The sequence below is a fragment of the Hyperolius riggenbachi genome, chromosome 11 (assembly GCF_040937935.1).
Source record: "Hyperolius riggenbachi isolate aHypRig1 chromosome 11, aHypRig1.pri, whole genome shotgun sequence".
In the NCBI taxonomy this organism is placed as follows: Eukaryota; Metazoa; Chordata; class Amphibia; order Anura; family Hyperoliidae; genus Hyperolius; species Hyperolius riggenbachi.
Genome location: NC_090656.1, coordinates 241,151,174 through 241,172,265, shown reverse-complemented (window position 1 = coordinate 241,172,265; position 21,092 = coordinate 241,151,174). Strand labels below are relative to the sequence as shown.

Sequence of the window (21,092 nt, the reverse complement as noted above, 5' to 3'; positions counted from 1 at the left end):
CATAGGCTGGAGAGGCTCCAGCCTCAGGGCGCAGTGTAGGAGGGGGCGCACAATCCATTCAGCTGTCATTCCTAATTGTGTTTGAAGCAGAAAGAAATAAGAAAAGGGGATACATAGCAGTGACTGCAAGCCAGATAACTAGATATTAAGGTGTTGGGGAGGTTGTGGCACCTCTTAGTCTAATAGCAATCAGTGTGTGACGGCTGGGGTGGCAGGGATGGAGGGGCGCACTTTGGTGTCTCAGCCTTGGGTGCTGGAGGACCTTGTCCCGGCTCTGCATATGAATGATGTTTACCACTAGGCACTTTTTATTGTTTGTATTGACCCGATGAAGAGGGTAATGACAGAGAAATGTGTTGTCTGACCGTAAATTTGTGCAATGAAAGTTACATTTACTGCATGGGCTGCTCTGTGATCGATGGGAAAGGTAAGCCAACGACACCTCTCCTTTTTAAACAGTTACTAACTATTTTTTATGGTTTCGGGTGTCTCCACCTATCCATTTGTGCTATATTTTGCACTACAAGATTGTATAGATTAACAAAGCAACTGCTGTTTTCTGAACAGGGATAAAGATGTCTCCATAACCCTCTCACTTCAAATTTTCTATAAGAAAGTGAAGACCACTGATGGTCCTTTCCATTGCCATATGCGTCTACGCAATTTCCTCAGGTAATAAAGACATTGGCTTTTTAAATAAAGTCTTCTTGAAGAGCAGCATGCCCAGGTTCAAATGTGGGCCAGACACTATCTGCATGGCGTTTGTATAATTTACTCATGTTTCTGTAATTTTCCTGTGGACACTCTGGCTTCCATTCACACACCAAAAAACCTTTCAGATAAGTTCATTGACTCCTCCAAAGTTGGCCTTAGGTTATGTTGGGGACATTAGACTATGACTGCTGTATGGATTAAATTGTGCGCTCCTGTTATGATCGCTTCTGCAGCGTTTACTGCTGACTGCAGTGGTATTGCAAACCAAGCAGTTCTAATGTCATTACATGCATTTGCTTGCATAGTTTGGTTTGCACTTAAACTAGTTGCTGATTCCATCTGCAGTCGCTCTGAAGTTAATGACAGTTTAATATGCTTTTGTGTAAACAAACATTGTCTGCTGCAGTGGAGGGGCGGTCCCTTTCCTGCAGGCTGCATATCATTGTCTGCCTTTTCCTGCTATCAGCCTGTGATTAATTACCATTCACTTGTGTGGGAATCTGCAGGTCTGCTCCCATTGGATGACCTCAGTATAAAGAACTACTTCCTGCAATGCCTCATGGGCTATCATAGTCTCAGATTGTATCTGTTACTCTGCTCGTGCCCCACCTCGTTCCTGGTCCGTGTGGACTGCGCTGACTCCTGCGAAGGGGTCAGCGAGTCCTCCTAGTTCTGCTCTTGTTCTAGAAGTTGCTACTTGCTTGTCTTGTGTCATATATTGGTTCATCGCCAATATATACGCATACTTGCGCATTTTGTTATTTTCCTTGTATTCGTGTTACGTTAATATATCAGTGTCGCTGATATATACGTACACGAACTGTTTATTTCCTGTGTTCAGTTAGTCAGTTTTCCAGCACGTTTTGGTAGTTTGCGCGTACCGTGAACACCCGTGCTGAGCTAGTTATCCTGTTCCTGGTTCTGTTTGTGGATTGCGTTCATCTCTGCGAAGAGATAGCGAATCCTTCTGAGTCCTGTTCCCTGTATTACTCCAGTCCTAGTCAGCGTTCCTGCTTATGTCATATATCGGTTCATTGCCGATATATACATATGTTAGTCAGACCTTACAAAGAGTTTCATTGATAGCTGTAATTGTAATACGCTAGGAAAACATACTTATTGTATATTTATCTGTGTTATGTTCATCTGTCTCGATCCTGCTATTTTCTGACTATCCTGTCCTGTCTTTGTGAGGCACGCCATCGCCGCAACGCATTGGCTGCCTCATTCCAGTCTGTCTGGTTTTGGACGCTTGCTGTCGCTAAGTAGCCGCTAGCTAGCAAGCGTTCATTCTGTCTACTTATTCTGATCTCCTCAGTCCTGGTTTATGCGCTCAGCGCTACTTTGCGCTGAGACGTTATTACGAAAGTGTTGTTTGTGGCTGTTCGGATCTGCACCGGCTCTGTGCGCCACAATCTCCTATTGGAGTCAGTCCTCTCCTCCACTAAACTGGGGATATCCTGATCCCTTGTGCTGGTGTGTGTACCTCCTTCACGTCAGCTTATGTGTTGTATGCTGACTGTGGAGATTACACCTCCAAGCTTAACATTATGATAGCCCCATTACCAATCCCCATTGTGGGGGGGGGTTCCTAGCAAAAATGACACTGTTTGTTATGGTTCCTGTTCCTTTAAGAAATTTGAGAAGCTCAATTCTGAAACAGAAAATGAGTTTTTTTCTGAATGTACCAGGTTCCTGGCCAATCCCGAGCTCCAGGCTACTCCTGTTTCAACGTGGGCCTCCCAGCTAGTTTATGTTTTATTTAAGGGAAGATTGTTTCAGTGGGCCTACGATGTCTTGGATCATACCAATTTAAAAGAAAGACCACTGGAATTTCTAGCGTTTGTGATCCATAACTGGCTGCGCAAAACCGATTTGCCTAGCCCTTTTGATAAGCTCCTGGCAGCTTGTCAATCAGCTGCTCCTTCTACTGCCTACAAAAATAATCAGCAAGCAGATAATTGTTCTGATAACTTTTCTTCTGCTAAGGCAGCAGGGTCTAAAGCCAAACGTAAACGCTCCAAAAGAAAAGCGTTACAATCAGCAGAGTCGTTGCCCTTGGTGACTGCGCATCAGATCTGTAATGAGACTCCGCCAGTAGCAGATAATGAAATTCAGTCACCATTCAGGGGAGTCAAATGGACCTATGAAACTACTAATGAATTTTCATTGCTAGCCAGGGAAAATAAAAGTTCTTGTTTAAATGAATTATCTGAATATGATTATGAAGATATATTACAGAGTATTGAACAGATCAATTTATTCGTGCAGCAAGGGAAATTTGCATACACTACAGTTCAACACTTGCTACAGGTATTGGAGATCCTTAGGAATAAGAAATCGGCCAATTACCTGCTAAATAACCCAATGTATGTTTCTGCCACTAACACATTTGCAAACTATGATCAGCCGGAATGCTCAGCTGTTAATTATGCATGGGATCCTCCATTTGAGAAAGGAGAGATGGAAGCCCTGGTCTATGAATGGAAGAAAGATGCAAGTTCATTTTGTCAGTTTTACAGTGCAAAACGTGAATTAGTATTGAATGCATGCATTAAGTCTGCCTATAACCTAATAAAAACTGGTGTGTGTGGGTATGACTTTGTGGCTCCATTGATCGATGTATGGAGAATGATTCTGGACGATTTTTATGCGATTCAATCAGTTGATACCAGGGAAGACACACTGTCAAGTGGAGATTGTTCCACTTCCTCAGTTCCTGAGGACTCGCCTGCTTCAGCACCTTTGGCTGATTCAGCGAGTGATTCAGAGCTCCTTTTGTGTGAAATTGAAGTTCCTGTAATTCCACCCTGTACCATGGATAACTCAGTGTTACTTCCCAGTAAGACAGAAATTACTAATACTTCCTTAATCTTGCCCTGCACAAATTTCTCAGCAGAGGACCCAGAGGTCCTGCTGACTTCTGAGTCCAGCTTAGCCAGTACTCATGAGTCTTTGTTCAGTGAAACAGACACCAGAAAAATCTTGCCTGTCCCTGCAAACACTTCTGCAGAAATTACCTGTGTTAATAAAGTTCAACTCCTGTCTGATCCAGCAGATGCCAATAGATGCACTACATCAGTTTCTGAGTCCCAGCAATCCTGTCCAGAAATCTCAGAACCCCAGCATCTGAATTTTCCAATTTCACAATTGAATGGTGATTTAGATGCGCAAACATTGTGTTTTGATCTTCCTGTTTCTACACCTCACTCTAGTTTCATGAATAACTCAGAGCGTCTGCTATGTGAGTCCGAAATCGCAGAATTATTACCGTGTTCAGAAAATGTTCCAGTGAACTTGCCCTGTACCATGAATTGTGCAGTAGATCTCTCCAATGAAACTCAGGTCACAGAATCATTATGCTGTCCAGCAGGTGCTTCCATGGTTTTGCCCTGCAGTGTGGACTGTTCGGTGATCCTGTCCAGTGAAGCTGTAGTCACAGAGTCTTATGCTTCACCCAGTACTTTGGATACTTTAAACCCTCTAGCAGAACAGTCTGAGGCACTGCTTACCTCAGTTGGTGCTGCAGTAATATTCACTTGTCTAGCAGCTGTTTTAGAATTACAGTCTGCTCTAATAAAACTTGATGAATTTCTGCCCAGCGAAGCAGAAGCCATTAAAATATTGTCCTCGTCAGCAAGTGTGTTAGATACCTTGCCCTGTACACAGTCTGATTTAACCAATGTTGTTGAGTCCCTCTCCAGTGTTGTAACAGCCGAGGAACTCCAGCCCTGTCCTCTGAATGTTTCAAAAGTCTTGTCCTGTAACATGGATAATTCTGACTCGCTGGAAAAAATAATAGAAATCTCAGAATTTCAGTCCGGGTTAATGAGTGTTTCTGAAACCCAGCCCTGTATCCTGGAAAATTCTGGTTCTCTGGCCGGTGTGGCAGAAGTTCCTGAGTCCCCTTCCTGTCCAGTGAGTTACTCAGTTTTGCCTAGTTCAGTGGGGATTGCTGCACTACTGACTTGTTTTGCAGCCCTTCATGAGCTCCAATCCAGTGTATTTGATGAGTCTCTGTCTAGTCCAGAAGAAGTTATGGAAACCCTGTCTAGTTCGGTGCATACATCAGAAGATTTGTCCTGTCTTGTAAATGCCCCTGAACATGATTTGTTAATAACCTTGCTGGAATCAGCGACATCTAAGTCTGATCCTGCAGTTTTTAGTGAGAATCCAGTAACTGTGAAGTCTAGTCATGATGAATTTTTTTTGCCCAGTCCTGGTTTCGGTCCTACCTTGACTGACTTTGAGGTTTGCAGTTCCTTGACATGCCCAGAAGTCTCTCTTGTGCCGGTGTGCCCAGATGTGCTTCGTATGCCAGAGTGCCCAAGTGTGTCTGTGTTGGCGTGCTCACACGCTTCCCTAGTGGAGACATGTTCTGATGTTGCCGGTTGGCCTGCATGCCCGGAGATGGTTCTGGTCCCTAAAAACCCTGATCTTGATGTTTGTCCTTGTGACCCTGACTCTAGAGTTGCCCTGGGTTCCATAGGGGTTCTTGATGGTTCTCCATGTGAGCCTAAGGGGCGTTCTGACCTGTGGGGATCTCTTTGGAGCTTCCAAGTGTTCTGGGAGATGTCTGAGGAAACTTGTCCTGGTACCTTGGACTGGTTCAACGGTGGGTTTTGTGTTGGTGGGGACAGTTCCGGTGGGCATTGCAAAGGCTTTGGCGTTTTTGGACAGTCCCGGGAAGGCGGTGGGTATCGCTCAGAGAGTTTCTTGGGGTTGTTTTCTGGAAGTCGTGGTTCTGATGGGTGTCACACTGAGGCTTGTAGTGCTGACGGGCATGGTTCGGTAGGTTCTGGTTCCAATTGGTCTAGTTTTGGTGAGACTGATTCGGGAATTTGGTTTTGTCGGACGGATCCGACCTTCATGAATTTTCAGTCAGATCAGTTTGCTGGATTTCCCACTTCTGATTTTTTGGTTTGGGTGGTTCAGGAGAAATATGTCAGTTTTCATAGGCGTCCAGAGGCCGCGTTTAAGGGAGAGGGGAACGGTTATGATCGCTTTTGCAGCGTTTACTGCTGACTGCAGTGGTATTGCAAACCAAGCAGTTCTAATGTCATTACATGCATTTGCTTGCATAGTTTGGTTTGCACTTAAACTAGTTGCTGATTCCATCTGCAGTCGCTCTGAAGTTAATGACAGTTTAATATGCTTTTGTGTAAACAAACATTGTCTGCTGCAGTGGAGGGGCGGTCCCTTTCCTGCAGGCTGCATATCATTGTCTGCCTTTTCCTGCTATCAGCCTGTGATTAATTACCATTCACTTGTGTGGGAATCTGCAGGTCTGCTCCCATTGGATGACCTCAGTATAAAGAACTGCTTCCTGCAATGCCTCATGGGCTATCATAGTCTCAGATTGTATCTGTTACTCTGCTCGTGCCCCACCTCGTTCCTGGTCCGTGTGGACTGCGCTGACTCCTGCGAAGGGGTCAGCGAGTCCTCCTAGTTCTGCTCTTGTTCTAGAAGTTGCTACTTGCTTGTCTTGTGTCATATATTGGTTCATCGCCAATATATACGCATACTTGCGCATTTTGTTATTTTCCTTGTATTCGTGTTACGTTAATATATCAGTGTCGCTGATATATACGTACACGAACTGTTTATTTCCTGTGTTCAGTTAGTCAGTTTTCCAGCACGTTTTGGTAGTTTGCGCGTACCGTGAACACCCGTGCTGAGCTAGTTATCCTGTTCCTGGTTCTGTTTGTGGATTGCGTTCATCTCTGCGAAGAGATAGCGAATCCTTCTGAGTCCTGTTCCCTGTATTACTCCAGTCCTAGTCAGCGTTCCTGCTTATGTCATATATCGGTTCATTGCCGATATATACATATGTTAGTCAGACCTTACAAAGAGTTTCATTGATAGCTGTAATTGTAATACGCTAGGAAAACATACTTATTGTATATTTATCTGTGTTACGTTCATCTGTCTCGATCCTGCTATTTTCTGACTATCCTGTCCTGTCTTTGTGAGGCACGCCATCGCCGCAACGCATTGGCTGCCTCATTCCAGTCTGTCTGGTTTTGGACGCTTGCTGTCGCTAAGTAGCCGCTAGCTAGCAAGCGTTCATTCTGTCTACTTATTCTGATCTCCTCAGTCCTGGTTTATGCGCTCAGCGCTACTTTGCGCTGAGACGTTATTACGAAAGTGTTGTTTGTGGCTGTTCGGATCTGCACCGGCTCTGTGCGCCACAATCTCCTATTGGAGTCAGTCCTCTCCTCCACTAAACTGGGGATATCCTGATCCCTTGTGCTGGTGTGTGTACCTCCTTCACGTCAGCTTATGTGTTGTATGCTGACTGTGGAGATTACACCTCCAAGCTTAACAGCTCCTATGAGGACATCCAGTGACATGACTTTGTACTCTGTAAAGTGCTGCAGATGTCAGGGCTATATAAATATATAATAATAATATGGTAGGACATTAGACTATGACTATGGTAGGGTTAGAGTGTGAGCTCCTATGAGGACATCCAGTGACATGACTTTGTACTCTGTAAAGTGCTGCAGATGTCAGGGCTATATAAATATATAATAATAATATGGTAGGACATTAGACTATGACTATGGTAGGATTAGATTGTGAGCTCCTCTGAGGACATCCAGTGACATGACTTTGTACTCTGTAAAGTGCTGCAGATGTCAGGGCTATATAAATATATAATAATAATATGGTAGGACATTAGACTATGACTATGGTAGGATTACATTGTGAGCTCCTCTGAGGACAGTCAGTGACATGACTATGTACTCTGTAATGTGATGCAGAAGATGTCAGTGCTATATATATACATAATAATATGGTAGGACATTAGGCTATGACTATGGTAGGATTAGAGTGTGAGCTCCTCTGAGGACAGTCAGTGACATGACTATGTACTCTGTAATGCGCTGCAGATGTCAGGGCTATATAAATATATAATAATAATATGGTAGGACATTAGACTATGACTATGGTAGGGTTAGAGTGTGAGCTCCTATGAGGACATCCAGTGACATGACTTTGTACTCTGTAAAGTGCTGCAGATGTCAGGGCTATATAAATATATAATAATAATATGGTAGGACATTAGACTATGACTATGGTAGGATTAGATTGTGAGCTCCTCTGAGGGGGACAGGCAAAAATGGCGCACAGCGCCAATAGTGTCAGAATGGCGCTGCACTTCAAACGATATTTATCGTTTTATATGTTTTTTTTTTTTGCAGGGATCGGGCTGGAGGAGAGGCAGCGGCCGGGCAGTGGGCTGGCAGCGGGGGTCGGGCTGGAGGAGAGGTAGCGGGCTGGCAGCGGGGGTCGGGCTGGAGAGGCAGCGGGGTGGAGGGAGTAGGATTAGGTAGCATGTGTATACATTACATTGTCCCGGCCCGGCGTTCGCTCCTCACTTCACAGCTTGCACGAGTCCTGCATCCAGCCAATCACCATGCGGCTTCAGTTTCCGCATGGTGATTGGCTGGATGCAGGACTCGTGCAAGCTGTGAAGTGAGGAGCGAACGCCGGGCCGGGACAATGTAATGTATACACATGCTACCTAATCCTACTCCCTCCACCCCGATGCCTCTCCAGCCCGACCCCCGCTGCCAGCCCACTGCCCGCTGCCTCTCCTCCAGCCCGACCCCCGCTGCCAGCCCGCTACCTCTCCTCCAGCCCGACCCCCGCTGCCAGCCCACTGCCCGCTGCCTCTCCTCCAGCCCGACCCCCGCTGCCAGCCCGCTACCTCTCCTCCAGCCCGACCCCCGCTGCCAGCCTACTGCCCGCTGCCTCTCCTCCAGCCCGACCCCCGCCTCTCCTCCTCCAATTTTTCAATGGCGCACTGTTCTGTTTTATAAAACGCTATTTAGCGTTTTAATGTATTTACATTAAAACGGTAAATAGCGTTTTATGATCGGCAGAACGGTGCGCCATTTTTTACTCTGCGCCATTTTTGACTGGATGCCCTCTGAGGACATCCAGTGACATGACTTTGTACTCTGTAAAGTGCTGCAGATGTCAGGGCTATATAAATATATAATAATAATATGGTAGGACATTAGACTATAACTATGGTAGGATTACATTGTGAGCACCTCTGAGGACAGTCAGTGACATGACTATGTACTCTGTAAAGTGCTGCAGATGTCAGGGCTATATAAATATATAATAATAATATGGTAGGACATTAGACTATAACTATGGTAGGATTACATTGTGAGCACCTCTGAGGACAGTCAGTGACATGACTATGTACTCTGTAATGTGCTGCAGGAGATGTCAGTGCTATATAAATACATAATAATAATAATAATATGGACATTCCGTTCCGTAACAGCTGGAGAGCCAAGTTTGCCCATGCCTGATCTAGATCCTAGTGAAGACCAAGAAGCATCTAGCCCATCTTCAAGGCTTCAAATGACTGTAAGAAGAGGGTAAAAGTTGAGTGTTATTTACCTGGAGCTTCTTCTGACCAGAGGTCCCTTGATGTCCTTCCATGGTCCACCATCGTCCCAATGACCCCTCAACCATAGTTCAGTAATGGCTCAGTTGTGGACTACTGCGCATTTGCAGGCCCGGCCGTGCACCTTCTTAATTGCACTCTCATGGCTGAGCACATTCTGCACATGCAGAATGTACGTTTTACAAACTCCTGGTCACGGGAAAATGATCGAGGAGTCACACACAGCCAGGGCACTGCATCGGGTGACACAACGGAGCAGACTGGGAGGCCACCGAGAGGTCTCTGATACCACGGAGGCCTGGAAGAATCCTCAGATAAGTAACACCCAACTTCTTTGCCCCACATAAGTTTTCAGAGATTGGTCCCCTTATCACACTTGGGGCTTTGATACACTAAACCGTGATAACTCATAGCATGGCTGCAGTAGCGTTTTTGCGCACGTTTTTGCGTGCAATCGTGAATTTTCATGCGCAATTGCAAATTTTTGCACGCAATTATGGGCCAAAATTCTTGATTGCACGTGAATATTCGTGATTGCCCGCGAAATGCAAAAAACATGCTCAAAAACGCAAGCGCGGCCGTGCTATGAGTTATCACGGTTTAGTGAATGAAGCCCTTACTGTGGTACAGTCCATCACATCGCACAAGAACTCTGCATGCCATTGCAGAAGCAGATCTGAAGGAGTAATTTTAGCTGGCTGTGCTTCCCTTTGAACCACATTGAATGCGGCGTGATGTGGTAATACGTGAGATGCTCGCATGTGGTAAGGGAAGAGCTTGGATCCCATAGAGCCTTCGGAGTCCTCTCTCCATGAACTTGTTCCTGCGATGTCCTCGGGTGAATTTCTGCGCATCCAGAACTCCTTAGAAGTTCTCAAGTTCTGCTGAAAATGAATGCCTCCATGCAGCATATGTGCGAGTCTGAACTCACGTGTGTGCAGTACGGATCCACTCATCCTCCGAAATAACCTGGGGACACGGGTACCTCCAAAGACTGCCTGTCTACCGAGATGGTCTGAGAACTTCACCAGAGCCCGGAAATGGAACAACAGCACAGAGAAAGGACCGGGATGGCTCCATAGACCCAGAGCCTTCACTCTACATTATTATTATTATTATTTAGTATTTACATAGCACTGACATCTTCCACAGCACTGTACAGAGTATATTGTCCTGTCACTAACTGTCTCTCTGAGGAGCTCACAATCTTAAGCCTCATCTACACGCGCAGATGAAGCTCTGATCCGGTGGCTCGATTAGCCGCCGGATCGCCTCTTCCACGTCCCCGCACGTACCCGCCGCGTCCCCCGCTTGAACCGCGTGCGCCGGATTTGATTCCCCGCCGGTGCCGCTTATCTTCCGCTCGATTCCCTGCCATTGTCCCCTCGCGGGGAACAAGCAGGGAATCGGCGGTAGCAAAATCCGACCTGTCGGATCTTATCAATTAGCGGCTCGATTGATAAGCCACATCGCCACCTCATCTACGCGTGTAGATGAGGCTTAATCCCTACCATAGTCCTATGTCTATGTATGTATTGTGTACTGTATGTATCGCAGTCTAGGGCTAATTTTAGGGGGAAGCCAATTAACTTATCTGTATGTTTTTGGGATGTGGGAGGAAACCAGAGTGCCTGGAGGAAACCCACACAGACACGGGGAGCATACAAACTCCTTGCAGATGTTGACCTGCCTGGGATTGGAACCAGATACCCAGCGATGCCACTGTGCTGCCCATGGTGAGTATCGAACAATTTTATTTTAATTTTTGCACGGCTTCAGTATTGCTTCAAAGTTCAAGCATGCTAACTCTTCAAATATCTCTACACATTAAACAGACCACTACTTGATCACCCGAGTACCAAAATGTAAGAAGTGAAGGAACCCATTGATGAAGTACCTACCAATATTGGAAGTGCTTCTCCGAAGGACCAAACGGCAGCAGACAGCAGGAGAAACAAGATGTGGGAGGCCATTTCTTGATTAATCTGTTGGTAGAATGGTATCAATTAAAAGACAGGCATACAGCATCTAGCATTGTTGCCAATCAAAACACAGAACCCCTCTGTCTACTCTGCAGTAATGACAAAGGGAATGGGCGGCCAGAGGCAAGGATCAGTCTGTTTCATGTTGTGGTCCTCAATTTGAATGTCTAATGGAGATAACATCAGTGAGAAAGTGATATCAAAGGCTACTGACATTCAAGACAAATCAATTAGCCAAACCACAAAAACAACTACAGAAAATCAAAAACCTAGGATACGACTAGCCACTAATAGCCCAAAGACCAGGGGGCTAAATAGCTAAGTAGGTATAGCCAAACAAAAGAGATTCAAAGATTATTGACAGCACTCAAAACAAATCCATAAGCAGGTAAATCCACAAACATACATTTTACAGAAAAACAGAACTATTTGTGAACAAAGACGTAAAACCAGATAATGTTAACAAACAAGAGACTTTAAATATTTCGCATGAACAGCCCGACGTCCTGACCAACCGCATGACCAAGCGATTGCACGACTTGTATTTTCTGCGCACCAACCAACTGAACAACAAACTCATTTACATACAGCACATGCAAGCAAATGACGGATTGCACTATATGGCCACATGCAAAACAAGTAAAAGTCATTCAAATGACTGGTACACACGCGGCCAACTAATCACAAGTTGTAATTTGATCCCTCCCCAGTGTCAGCTGACTGCCATGGCAGAGATGGCAGATAAGTTCATTTGAAAGTACAGGATGGTAACAATATGACTGCTACCATGAAAGCAGGAAGTAGACACACTGCAGATATATTATTGCGGGATTTGTATCAGCTGTAACAAAGAAAAGTTTTACTTTAGAGGCTATGATGCATATATCTTGTGTATCTTTCAGAGCCGAGAGGACGTTCGGAGTTCAGGTCCGCTTTAAAATGATCTTGTGTATTTTCTTGCTTGCTGCGAATTTGAAAGGCATTTAATTGGCAAGGCTTGGGCAACCCGGTGGTGTAGTGGTCAGTGCTTTTGCCTTGCAGCGCTGGGACCCCGGTTCAAGTCTCTGCCAGGGCACTATCTGCAAGGAGTTTGTATGTTCTCCCCGTGTCTGTGTGGGTTTCCTCCAGGCACTCAGTTTTCCTCCCACACCCCAAAAACATACAGATCAGTTAATTGGCTTCCCCCCAAATTACCCCTAGACTATGATACATGCACTACACGATACATACATAGACATACTGGGCTTGATTCTGTAAAGAGTGCTAGCTGTTAGCATGTCTGTGCTAAGCAGTTAGCACGCGAGGTGCCGTGCACGCATCTTTACAAATGCAAAGTTTCACAAACTGCCATTCGGGCGTGATGACACAGACTTTGCCCGTTTGTGCGCAAATGTCTGTATTATCGCGCGCAAATGGTAGTTACCACGCGGGCGCAAAACTCTGCGCACGTAAAGATGCGCACACGGCACCTTGCGTGCTAACTGCTTAGCACGGACATGCTAACAGTTAGCACTCTTTAAAGAATCAAGCCCACTGTATGACAATGGTAGGGATTAGATTGTGAGATCCTCTGAGGGACAGTTAGTGACAGGATAATATACTCTGTACAGCTTTGCGGAAGATATCTGCGCTTTATAAATACTAAATAAATACAAAAATAAAAAATATGAACAGAGATAAAACTAAGGAAAAAAAGTTAATTGCATATGGGCCAGTGTGTCTTAAGGTCCGTACACACGCCGGACTGCAGGAAACGACGGGTCCGTCGTCACCTCCTGCTGGGCGTTCCAGCGACAGTCCGGCGTGTGTACAGTCTGTCTGTAGACTGATACGGCTGCTTCTGCCGGCGGATCGCTCAGAAACAGCCGTATCAGTCTGCCGACAGACTGTACACACGCCGGTCTGTCTGCTAAAAACACGCCCAGCAGGAGGTGACAACAGACCCGTCGTTTCCTGCAGTCCGGCGTGTGTACGGGCCTTAAGTAACTAATAGAGAGGATCAGGAAATCTAATCACTATACTTTCACTTTTGACTGTCATTCACAGTTTGAAGGTAGCCCCTAAGTCTGTACTTTTCCATTTTTTGGCTTTATTTGAAGTTGACGGAACAGTGAGTTCTAGAATGTAGATCAAATCTTGGAACTGTATATTCACAACATGGCAACACATGCCTGTTTTGTTCAGACAACAAACAAATGACAGCGCTCATAAGCAACTGAGTTGATTTTATAATTAGCAGCACTAGAAAAATCATGTTTTTATCGTTAGACTAGAGGTAGGTCTTCCCCGAGAGGACCCGTCACCGCCGTGGGTAAGTCTAGTCGAGAATAATTTGTGCATTAAAACGGATCCGAGATGAAAAACTAACTATAACAAGTAACTTGTCTATATATCTTATCTAAAGTTTAGATAGTTTACACAGCAAATCTAGCTGCAAACAGCTTAGAAAATAATTATTTCTTCCTGTTATACAATGACAGCAGCCATGTTGTTTGTAAACATTACACAGAGGCAGGCTTATCTGTATCTTGAGCACTCAGCCTGTGAAAAAACCTAATCCCCCCTTCTCCTCCCTCCTCCTCCTCTGCCTCTGAAATCAATGGCTAGTAACACCTCCTCCTCCTGTCCAGACTGAGCTCCCATGAGCCCTTGCTACTGCCAAGGCTCTCTGAAACCCTGTGGGCATGGTTTATTAAGTTTATAGGGAATTAGAGTATTAAAAACAAACAAGTATTGGGCTTGAGGAATGCCCTATAAACAATAGGAAAGGAACACAATTATGCAATGAGTAAAAGTTCACCTCGGATCCACTTTAAGCTAACGTCCTCCTTTGCTGTACCTGTTTTGAATGCAAGTTGAGTATTTTAGTACACATTCTGGAGCTCTGCACATCTATTGCAGGTAGTCAATTTGGGTGCAGCCTGTGTTTGGAAGCGCTGCCAATGTCTCCTGCTGTACAAAACGCATGCCTGTTTTGGTTGATCAAGAGGAGTATAGCTGAAATACGGGAATGGTTTGGTCCATTTAGGTGGACATTCTCTATAAGGGAAAAGAATAGGGGGTTGTCCTAAAGACACTTTCCAGTCTAATTTCCGATGCCCATGTTGTAGAATGAGCTCTAACATCTCACATCCAGGCCATCCTCTCATTTTTACTTTCTTTTGTCTTTTTGTAAACAGGCACCATTGGCGATAATTATAATCTGCCAGTCAGATCACCATCTGATGATCGTAAATTTTCGCAATTACAACGGTACGTAATTACGATTTGAACATTCAATTGATTTTGTAGAATCCATCATTTTGCGTAATTTTCATGTAATTTTGAGCTAACTGTCAACCTCTTGCCGCCCGTGTCACGCCGATGGGCGTGACCGCCGCGGCAGCCCCAGGACCGCCTAACGCCGATTGGTGTGAAGTCCTGGGGCTCTGTTTTGCAGGAGATCGAGCGCAGGCTGTGCGCGCATCTCACGCTCGGAGGGCGGAGCTCCGCCCCCTCTTCAGTCTCCGAGCGGCTATTGCCTCTCGGGAGACTGTTAGACGGCGTGATCGCCGTCTATTTACATGTGATCAGCAGCAGCGCTGCACTGGGGACAGCCGTGTCACACGGCTGTCCCCCTGGGGGACAAGAGAGCGATCGGCAGCCGATCGCCGTAATTGGCTGGCTGGGGGGAGGGAGGGATGAAATTTAAAGAAACAGTGTTTTTTATTAAAAAAACACTGACGAAAATATTTAGATAAAAAAAATAAACATGGGGGAGCGATCAGACCCCACATAAAAGCTTTTAAAACCAGTTTAAAAACGAAAAAGAAAAATGAGGTTTCTTACCTCAATGACGAAATCTCTGTAAACTTACAAAAGATTTTTATTTGAGCACAGGCAACGCGTTTCGCGGGTCTGAGCCCGCTTCCTCAGGCCAATACAGTGCCTAGAACAGCAGAAAGAGTTCCTCAATGTACATACATATACATATTTCATAAAAAATTATAAAAATAATAACGGTCAGAGTACATATATAAATGAATAAATAGCATAACATGAATTTAATTTGGCAGATTTATCCATGCCCTAATAGTTGATTCCATGCTGTGCATATGCAAACGCATATTTATGCGCACGCACACACACACATCAAAGAGAACACACTACTGTGTCTCATATCTAAGGGCAAACTTGATGGTTTAGTCTAAGCTCCATTTGCCGTAATGCACAATACCATTATTATTATGCACCTTCTAGATGAATGATAAATATATAATATATATAGATATATATATATATATATGGAAAAAAATAAATTATATACAGACCAAGGGAAAAAAAACACCAATAGAGAGCTCTGATGGTGGGGAGAAAAGGGGGGGGGGGATCACTTGTGTGCTGAGTTGTGCGGCCCTGCAGCTTGGCCTTAAAGCTGCAGTGGCCGATTTTACCACAAATGTCCTGGTCACTAGGGGGGTTTAGCCCTGCAGTCCTCAAGAGGTTAATAGCCAAGCTCCTATACATGTTGTGTTTGTCACCAAAATTGCTATGTGTGTTAAGGGGAATAGTGGGAATAAGTAAAAAAAAAAAGTATTTTACAGTTTTAAAAAATGCAAAGGAAAAATAATTTTTATACTCGAAAAAATGACAGTTTAAAGGGAACCAGAGAGGTTTGGGGGAGGAGCTTATATACATACCTGGGGATTCCTCCAGCCCCATACGCGCTGATCGCTCCCACGCCGCCGTCCTCTGCTGACTGGATCTGCCGATACCAGATCTTGTCATTGCCGCGAGTCGGCCAGTTTTTCATGCCGTTCCTCTTTGGTTCCCTTTAAAAACATTTTTACTTTGCATTTTTAAAGTCAAGTTTCTGAAAAAGTACAATGTCTTTTTGAAAAATCATTATTATTTTTTACTTCTTCCCACGATTTCCCCTTAACACCCCTAGCAGAGTTGGCATGGAATTAGGTGAAATTTGCACTCATTTTTTCCTGAAATTTCACATTACAATTTTGCATCATAATTGCGAAATATGATGCAAAATGAGTGCTCAGTACAACGCTATGGAATATGTTGGTGCTATAGAAACAAAAAATAATAATAATCTCTAAGTACCACATTGAATTTTAAGATGTTATCAGTCTTGCCTCATTGCCCTTTTGTGTATCACTATAATCTCTTCCTCATTTCCCACTATCGCATTGTAGATGTAAATGTTTATATTCCACCAAAATCGCTATATCCGTTTATTTACCACCTTCCAATGAATATTACTGTAATCCTGTTTCTGTTTTTCTCCTGGAGGGAAACTGAGAATGACACCTTTTCAGTTTCGCCCATTGTTCCCGAAATGCTCTCAATTCACAAAAATGCTCCCAATTGACAAAACAAACAGGACAAACAGGAAAGGTCAGATTCCGGTGAATAAAAATGTTCTCCCTGGACATAAACATTGCCTCTGGCCATACGTTTCGTCTGACAACCTCTGGGAAGAGACACAGTCTGAGCACTGCGGCTAATGAACTTAAAAGACTTGGGGTTGCTATGCAAGTAAATGTTTTCTCTTGAATTCTCACAGATTCTTCTGATCTCTAGGTTAAGATGTCATACGTAAAGGTGGCCATACATTTAGCAATCCTTCAGCCGATCGCCCATCCGATTCGATAATTATTATTGAATCAGATGAAAATTGGTACTGCCACAAGAATGCCCAATTAACGTATCGACCAATTTTGGGCCAAAATTGGTTGAATCATATGTATTGAGTGAGCAAGCTGGAAAATCTTGGGCCGACGAGGTAGATTGGGTGCACGGTGGTAACAGTTTGCAATATCTGGATGAGAGACTGAACACAACAGAACCCCCGGCTCCTGTCCCTCCAAATGTTAATGCCCCCTCTGCCCGTGGTTCAATTCAGGGAATTTCGGTGCAGCCATAGCACTAGTGTAATGATTAAACCAAGGGCGCTCAACAGATTATCCACAAAAGATAAGATCAACAGAACATATATCATTCATAGAGTCCTTTTTGTTTCAAATATTCTCGATTAATTGCCACAAGTTCACGAATGAGTATGTCACTTGATTTCTTCACTTCCAGTACATCTCACTGCAGGATCCCCATAAGCATACAACAGAATTAAGGTAGTAACACTATACGCTCACCAGATAGTTACGCTAATCCTTTCAGATCAGCAAATAGCGTTTTCGGCCTTGCCAGCAGCTTTACTGTCTCCTCTCCGCCCGATATCTCAAGGCTCCAGCATGTGTAAAAGATAAAAAATATACAGCCGCAATAGTGTGATATCGTCTGATAGAGAATATATATATATCAGTGTTGCCACTCAGTGCACCCTTAATCCAGCTGAATCACCTGGCGTGCCTCCACCACACAGACACACAAGTAGCTCACCAGATGCACGGGCCGACCCGCAACAGACCAGCGATAATCTCCATAAAAAGTAGTGCACTTACATTTAGCAGGATAAAATGAGCATTAAAATCAATTTCAAAGGGCCCTCCAGCATCTCATCAGCTCCGTTGGCCACGCACTACCTTTTATGGAGATTATTAATAAATGGAATTACGCTATGGACAACTATTTTGAGTCCTAGGAGTATTTGTCTACCAGAGAATTGGACCGGAATTGCTGTAATACGCTGTATCGCTGGTCTATTGCGGGTCGGCCCGTGCATCTGGTGAGCTACTTGTGTGTCTGTGTGGTGGAGGCACGCCAGGTGATTCAGCTGGATTAAGGGTGCACTGGGTGGCAACACTGATATATATATATATTCTCTATCAGACGATATCACACTATTGCGGCTGTATATTTTTTATCTTTTACACATGCTGGAGCCTTGAGATATCGGGCGGAGAGGAGAAAGTAAAGCTGCTGGCAAGGCCGAAAACGCTATTTGCTGATCTGAAAGGATTAGCGTAACTATCTGGTGAGCGTATAGTGTTACTACCTTAATTCTGTTGTATGCTTATGGGGATCCTGCAGTGAGATGTACTGGAAGTGAAGAAATCAAGTGACATACTCATTCGTGAACTTGTGGCAATTAATCGAGAATATTTGAAACAAAAAGGACTCTATGAATGATATATGATATATGTTCTGTTGATCTTATCTTTTGTGGATAATCTGTTGAGCGCCCTTGGTTTAATCATTATATTTAGTTTAGGGTGTAGCGCACACTTTTTTATGCAAGGAGCGAACCAGATTTATTAATAATTTATTCAGGCAATTGTGTCAATCAGACAGTGAGGAGCGCACAATTTTTTGTGGTTTTCATAGTACTAGTGTGCTTCCTGCGCAAGATTAATTCAGGCCTGCAGGGATTGTCAGACCCTGACATCACACACGTGGCACATTCTATGAGCGGCAACCACATGGGAATGAGGAAGAAGGAGCAGTATCAAAGGAAAGTAAAAAATAATATTTTTTTCATCAAGAAAAATGAACGATTATCCTGTTTTTTCGACAAAAATACTATCAAAAATGTTGTAAAATCTTTATAAAAGATATTTTTTTTTTGACTTTTTTTTAACAAATCGAAATTCATGTATGATTCTTCGAAAACAATGAAGTGTTTTTTTTTGATCTAACAGAATAATTAAGCTAAATTATTTAATAAAAAAAAATAAAATAAAATAAATTGTACAATGTATGGGCACTATGACGCTTTACTGAAGGGACTGATTAGATGGAAATACCGAAGACCATTCACTAAATATCAGTACAATCTCACAGCAATACGCAAGGTACGTAATGTACGTTATTCGTTTGCATAACCAACATTGTATGCGCAATGCATACTTTGCGTGTGTACAGCAGATTACACATGCATTATTATTAGCATAATTATAAGCAACCAATGTAATGTGCAGGTTCAAGAACATTTGGGAAATAGTGATCACAACATGATACCGTTTGATCTGGTGACTGATAGGCCACGGGGCAGCGGGACCACTAAAACTATGAATTTTAGAAAAGCAAAGTTCAATCAAATTAGGCAGGCACTAAGTTTGGTGAACTGGGATAATGTACTACAAGGGGAGGACACTGAAGGGAAATGGCAAGCTTTTAAACTTATACTCAATCAATATTGTAGTATGTATATCCCATATGGAAACAAAATATCTAGGAATAAAAAAAGGCCTCTATGGATGAATAGGAAGGTTAGGGATAAAATGAAGAGGAAAAAGAATGCCTATAAGGTCCTAAAACAGGAGGGGACCGAGGCTGCATTAAAGAGACTCCGTAACAAAAATTTCATCCGGTTTTCTTCCATCCTACATCCTCCAAAATCTATTCTAATGTGCTCTGGCTTACTGCAGCACGTTCTACTATCACCATCTTTGTAATAAATCAACTTATCTCTCTCTTGTCAGACTTGTCAGCCTGTCTGGAAGGCTGCCAAGTTCTTCAGTGTTGTGGTTCTGTGATGCATCTCCCCCCTCCAGGCCCCTCTCTGCACACTGCCTGTGTATTATTTAGATTAGTGCAGCTTCTCTCTCTGCTCTATTATCTTTTACAAGCTGGATAAATCCTCCTCTGAGCTGGCTGGGCTTTCACATACTGAGGAATTACATACAGCCAGATCTGTCTGCACTCTGCAGGAAGAAACAGCCTGACACTTCAGTGGAAGATAGCTGCAGGGGGAAAGAAACACACAAATGATCTCTTGAGATTAAAAAGGAAGGCTGTATACAGCCTGCTTGTGTATGGATGTATTTTCTATGTGTGGACATGCTGTACATCAACCTACTTCCTGTTTTTTGGTGGCCATTTTGTTTGTTTATAAACAAACTTTTAAAAACTGTTTTTAACCACTTTTAATTCGGCGAGGAGCGGCGAAATTGTGACAGAGGGTAATAGGAGATGTCCCCTAACGCACTGGTATGTTTACTTTTGTGCGATTTTAACAATACAGATTCTCTTTAAGCAATTATAAGGAGTGCAATAAAAATTGTAAAAAATAAATTAGGCTGGCAAAGATTGAAGCTGAAAATCAAATCGCTAGGGATATCAAATCTAACCCAAAGAAGTTTTACAAGTACATTAACTCTAAAAAGGAAAGGTTGACTGTATTGGACTCCTAAAGGATGAGGATGGGAACTCAATGGTGGATGACCAAGGTAAGGCAGAGTTATTAAATGCTTTCTTTACTTCCACCTTCACAAGGGAAACATAACTGTTGCAAATTACAGATGCAGAAGAGTCTCAATCTTCCAACTGTAATATTAAATACTTAAAGGGACTCCGAGCTCACCCAAAAAAAGAAAGTTGTACTCACCAGGGGCTTTCTCCAGCCCAGTGCTGGTCGGGAGGTCCCACGCCGGCGTCCTGGCTCCTCTCCTACTCCCCGCTCCGGAATGGCTGACAGGCCGCAGCCCGGGCGACACTCGGCAGAGTGTCGGGCTGCTCCTTCCGCGTATGACGCAGCTGACGCCACACGCCGGCCGCCTCGCGTCATCACGGCGGCCGGCGTGAAAGTACTGCGCACGCGTGATTAAAGATCTGGGGGTAGCGTAGATTGCCTGATGTTTCCTTTAAGTCTAAGTGTTTTTATCTGCATGGGGAAAACACATTGGTCCTCAGTTTTCCTGTGCAGAAAGCAAGGGAGGTAGGGGTGGCCCCATCCAAAGTTTTGCGGGGGGGGGGGGGGCATCCAAAGTTTCGCAGGGGGGCCCAGTGATGTCTAGCTATGCCCCTGCGTCCGCAGCCCACAATGCACTTTCCATACCCACAATGCAACCACTTAACGACCGCCTAACGCCGATAGGCGTCGGGGGGTCGTTAGTGGTATAGCATGGAAACGGCCGCTCGATCGCGCGGCCTTTCCATGCCAGTTGACGGAGGCTGCCTCCATGAACAGTGTGCGAGTCGCAGATCGCGACTCGCACGCATAATGTAAACACGCGGGGAAGAAATCCCCGCTGTTTACATCAATACGGCGCTGCTGCGCAGCAGCGCTG

The 21,092-nt window shown here is 44.3% G+C and overlaps 1 protein-coding gene across 4 annotated transcripts in view; it reads right to left on the bottom strand.

Moving 5' to 3' along the window:
* Positions 1-21,092, bottom strand: part of LOC137538746 (low choriolytic enzyme-like) — a 1,161,243-nt gene that overhangs the window by 251,240 nt on the left and 888,911 nt on the right. For all 4 annotated transcript variants that reach the window (XM_068261057.1, XM_068261060.1, XM_068261059.1 and 1 more), the window contains one exon: positions 11,050-11,133. In XM_068261057.1, the coding sequence (XP_068117158.1) occupies positions 11,050-11,121 (72 nt within the window). In that variant the 5' untranslated portion in view covers positions 11,122-11,133. The remainder of the gene's footprint in view (positions 1-11,049; positions 11,134-21,092) is intronic.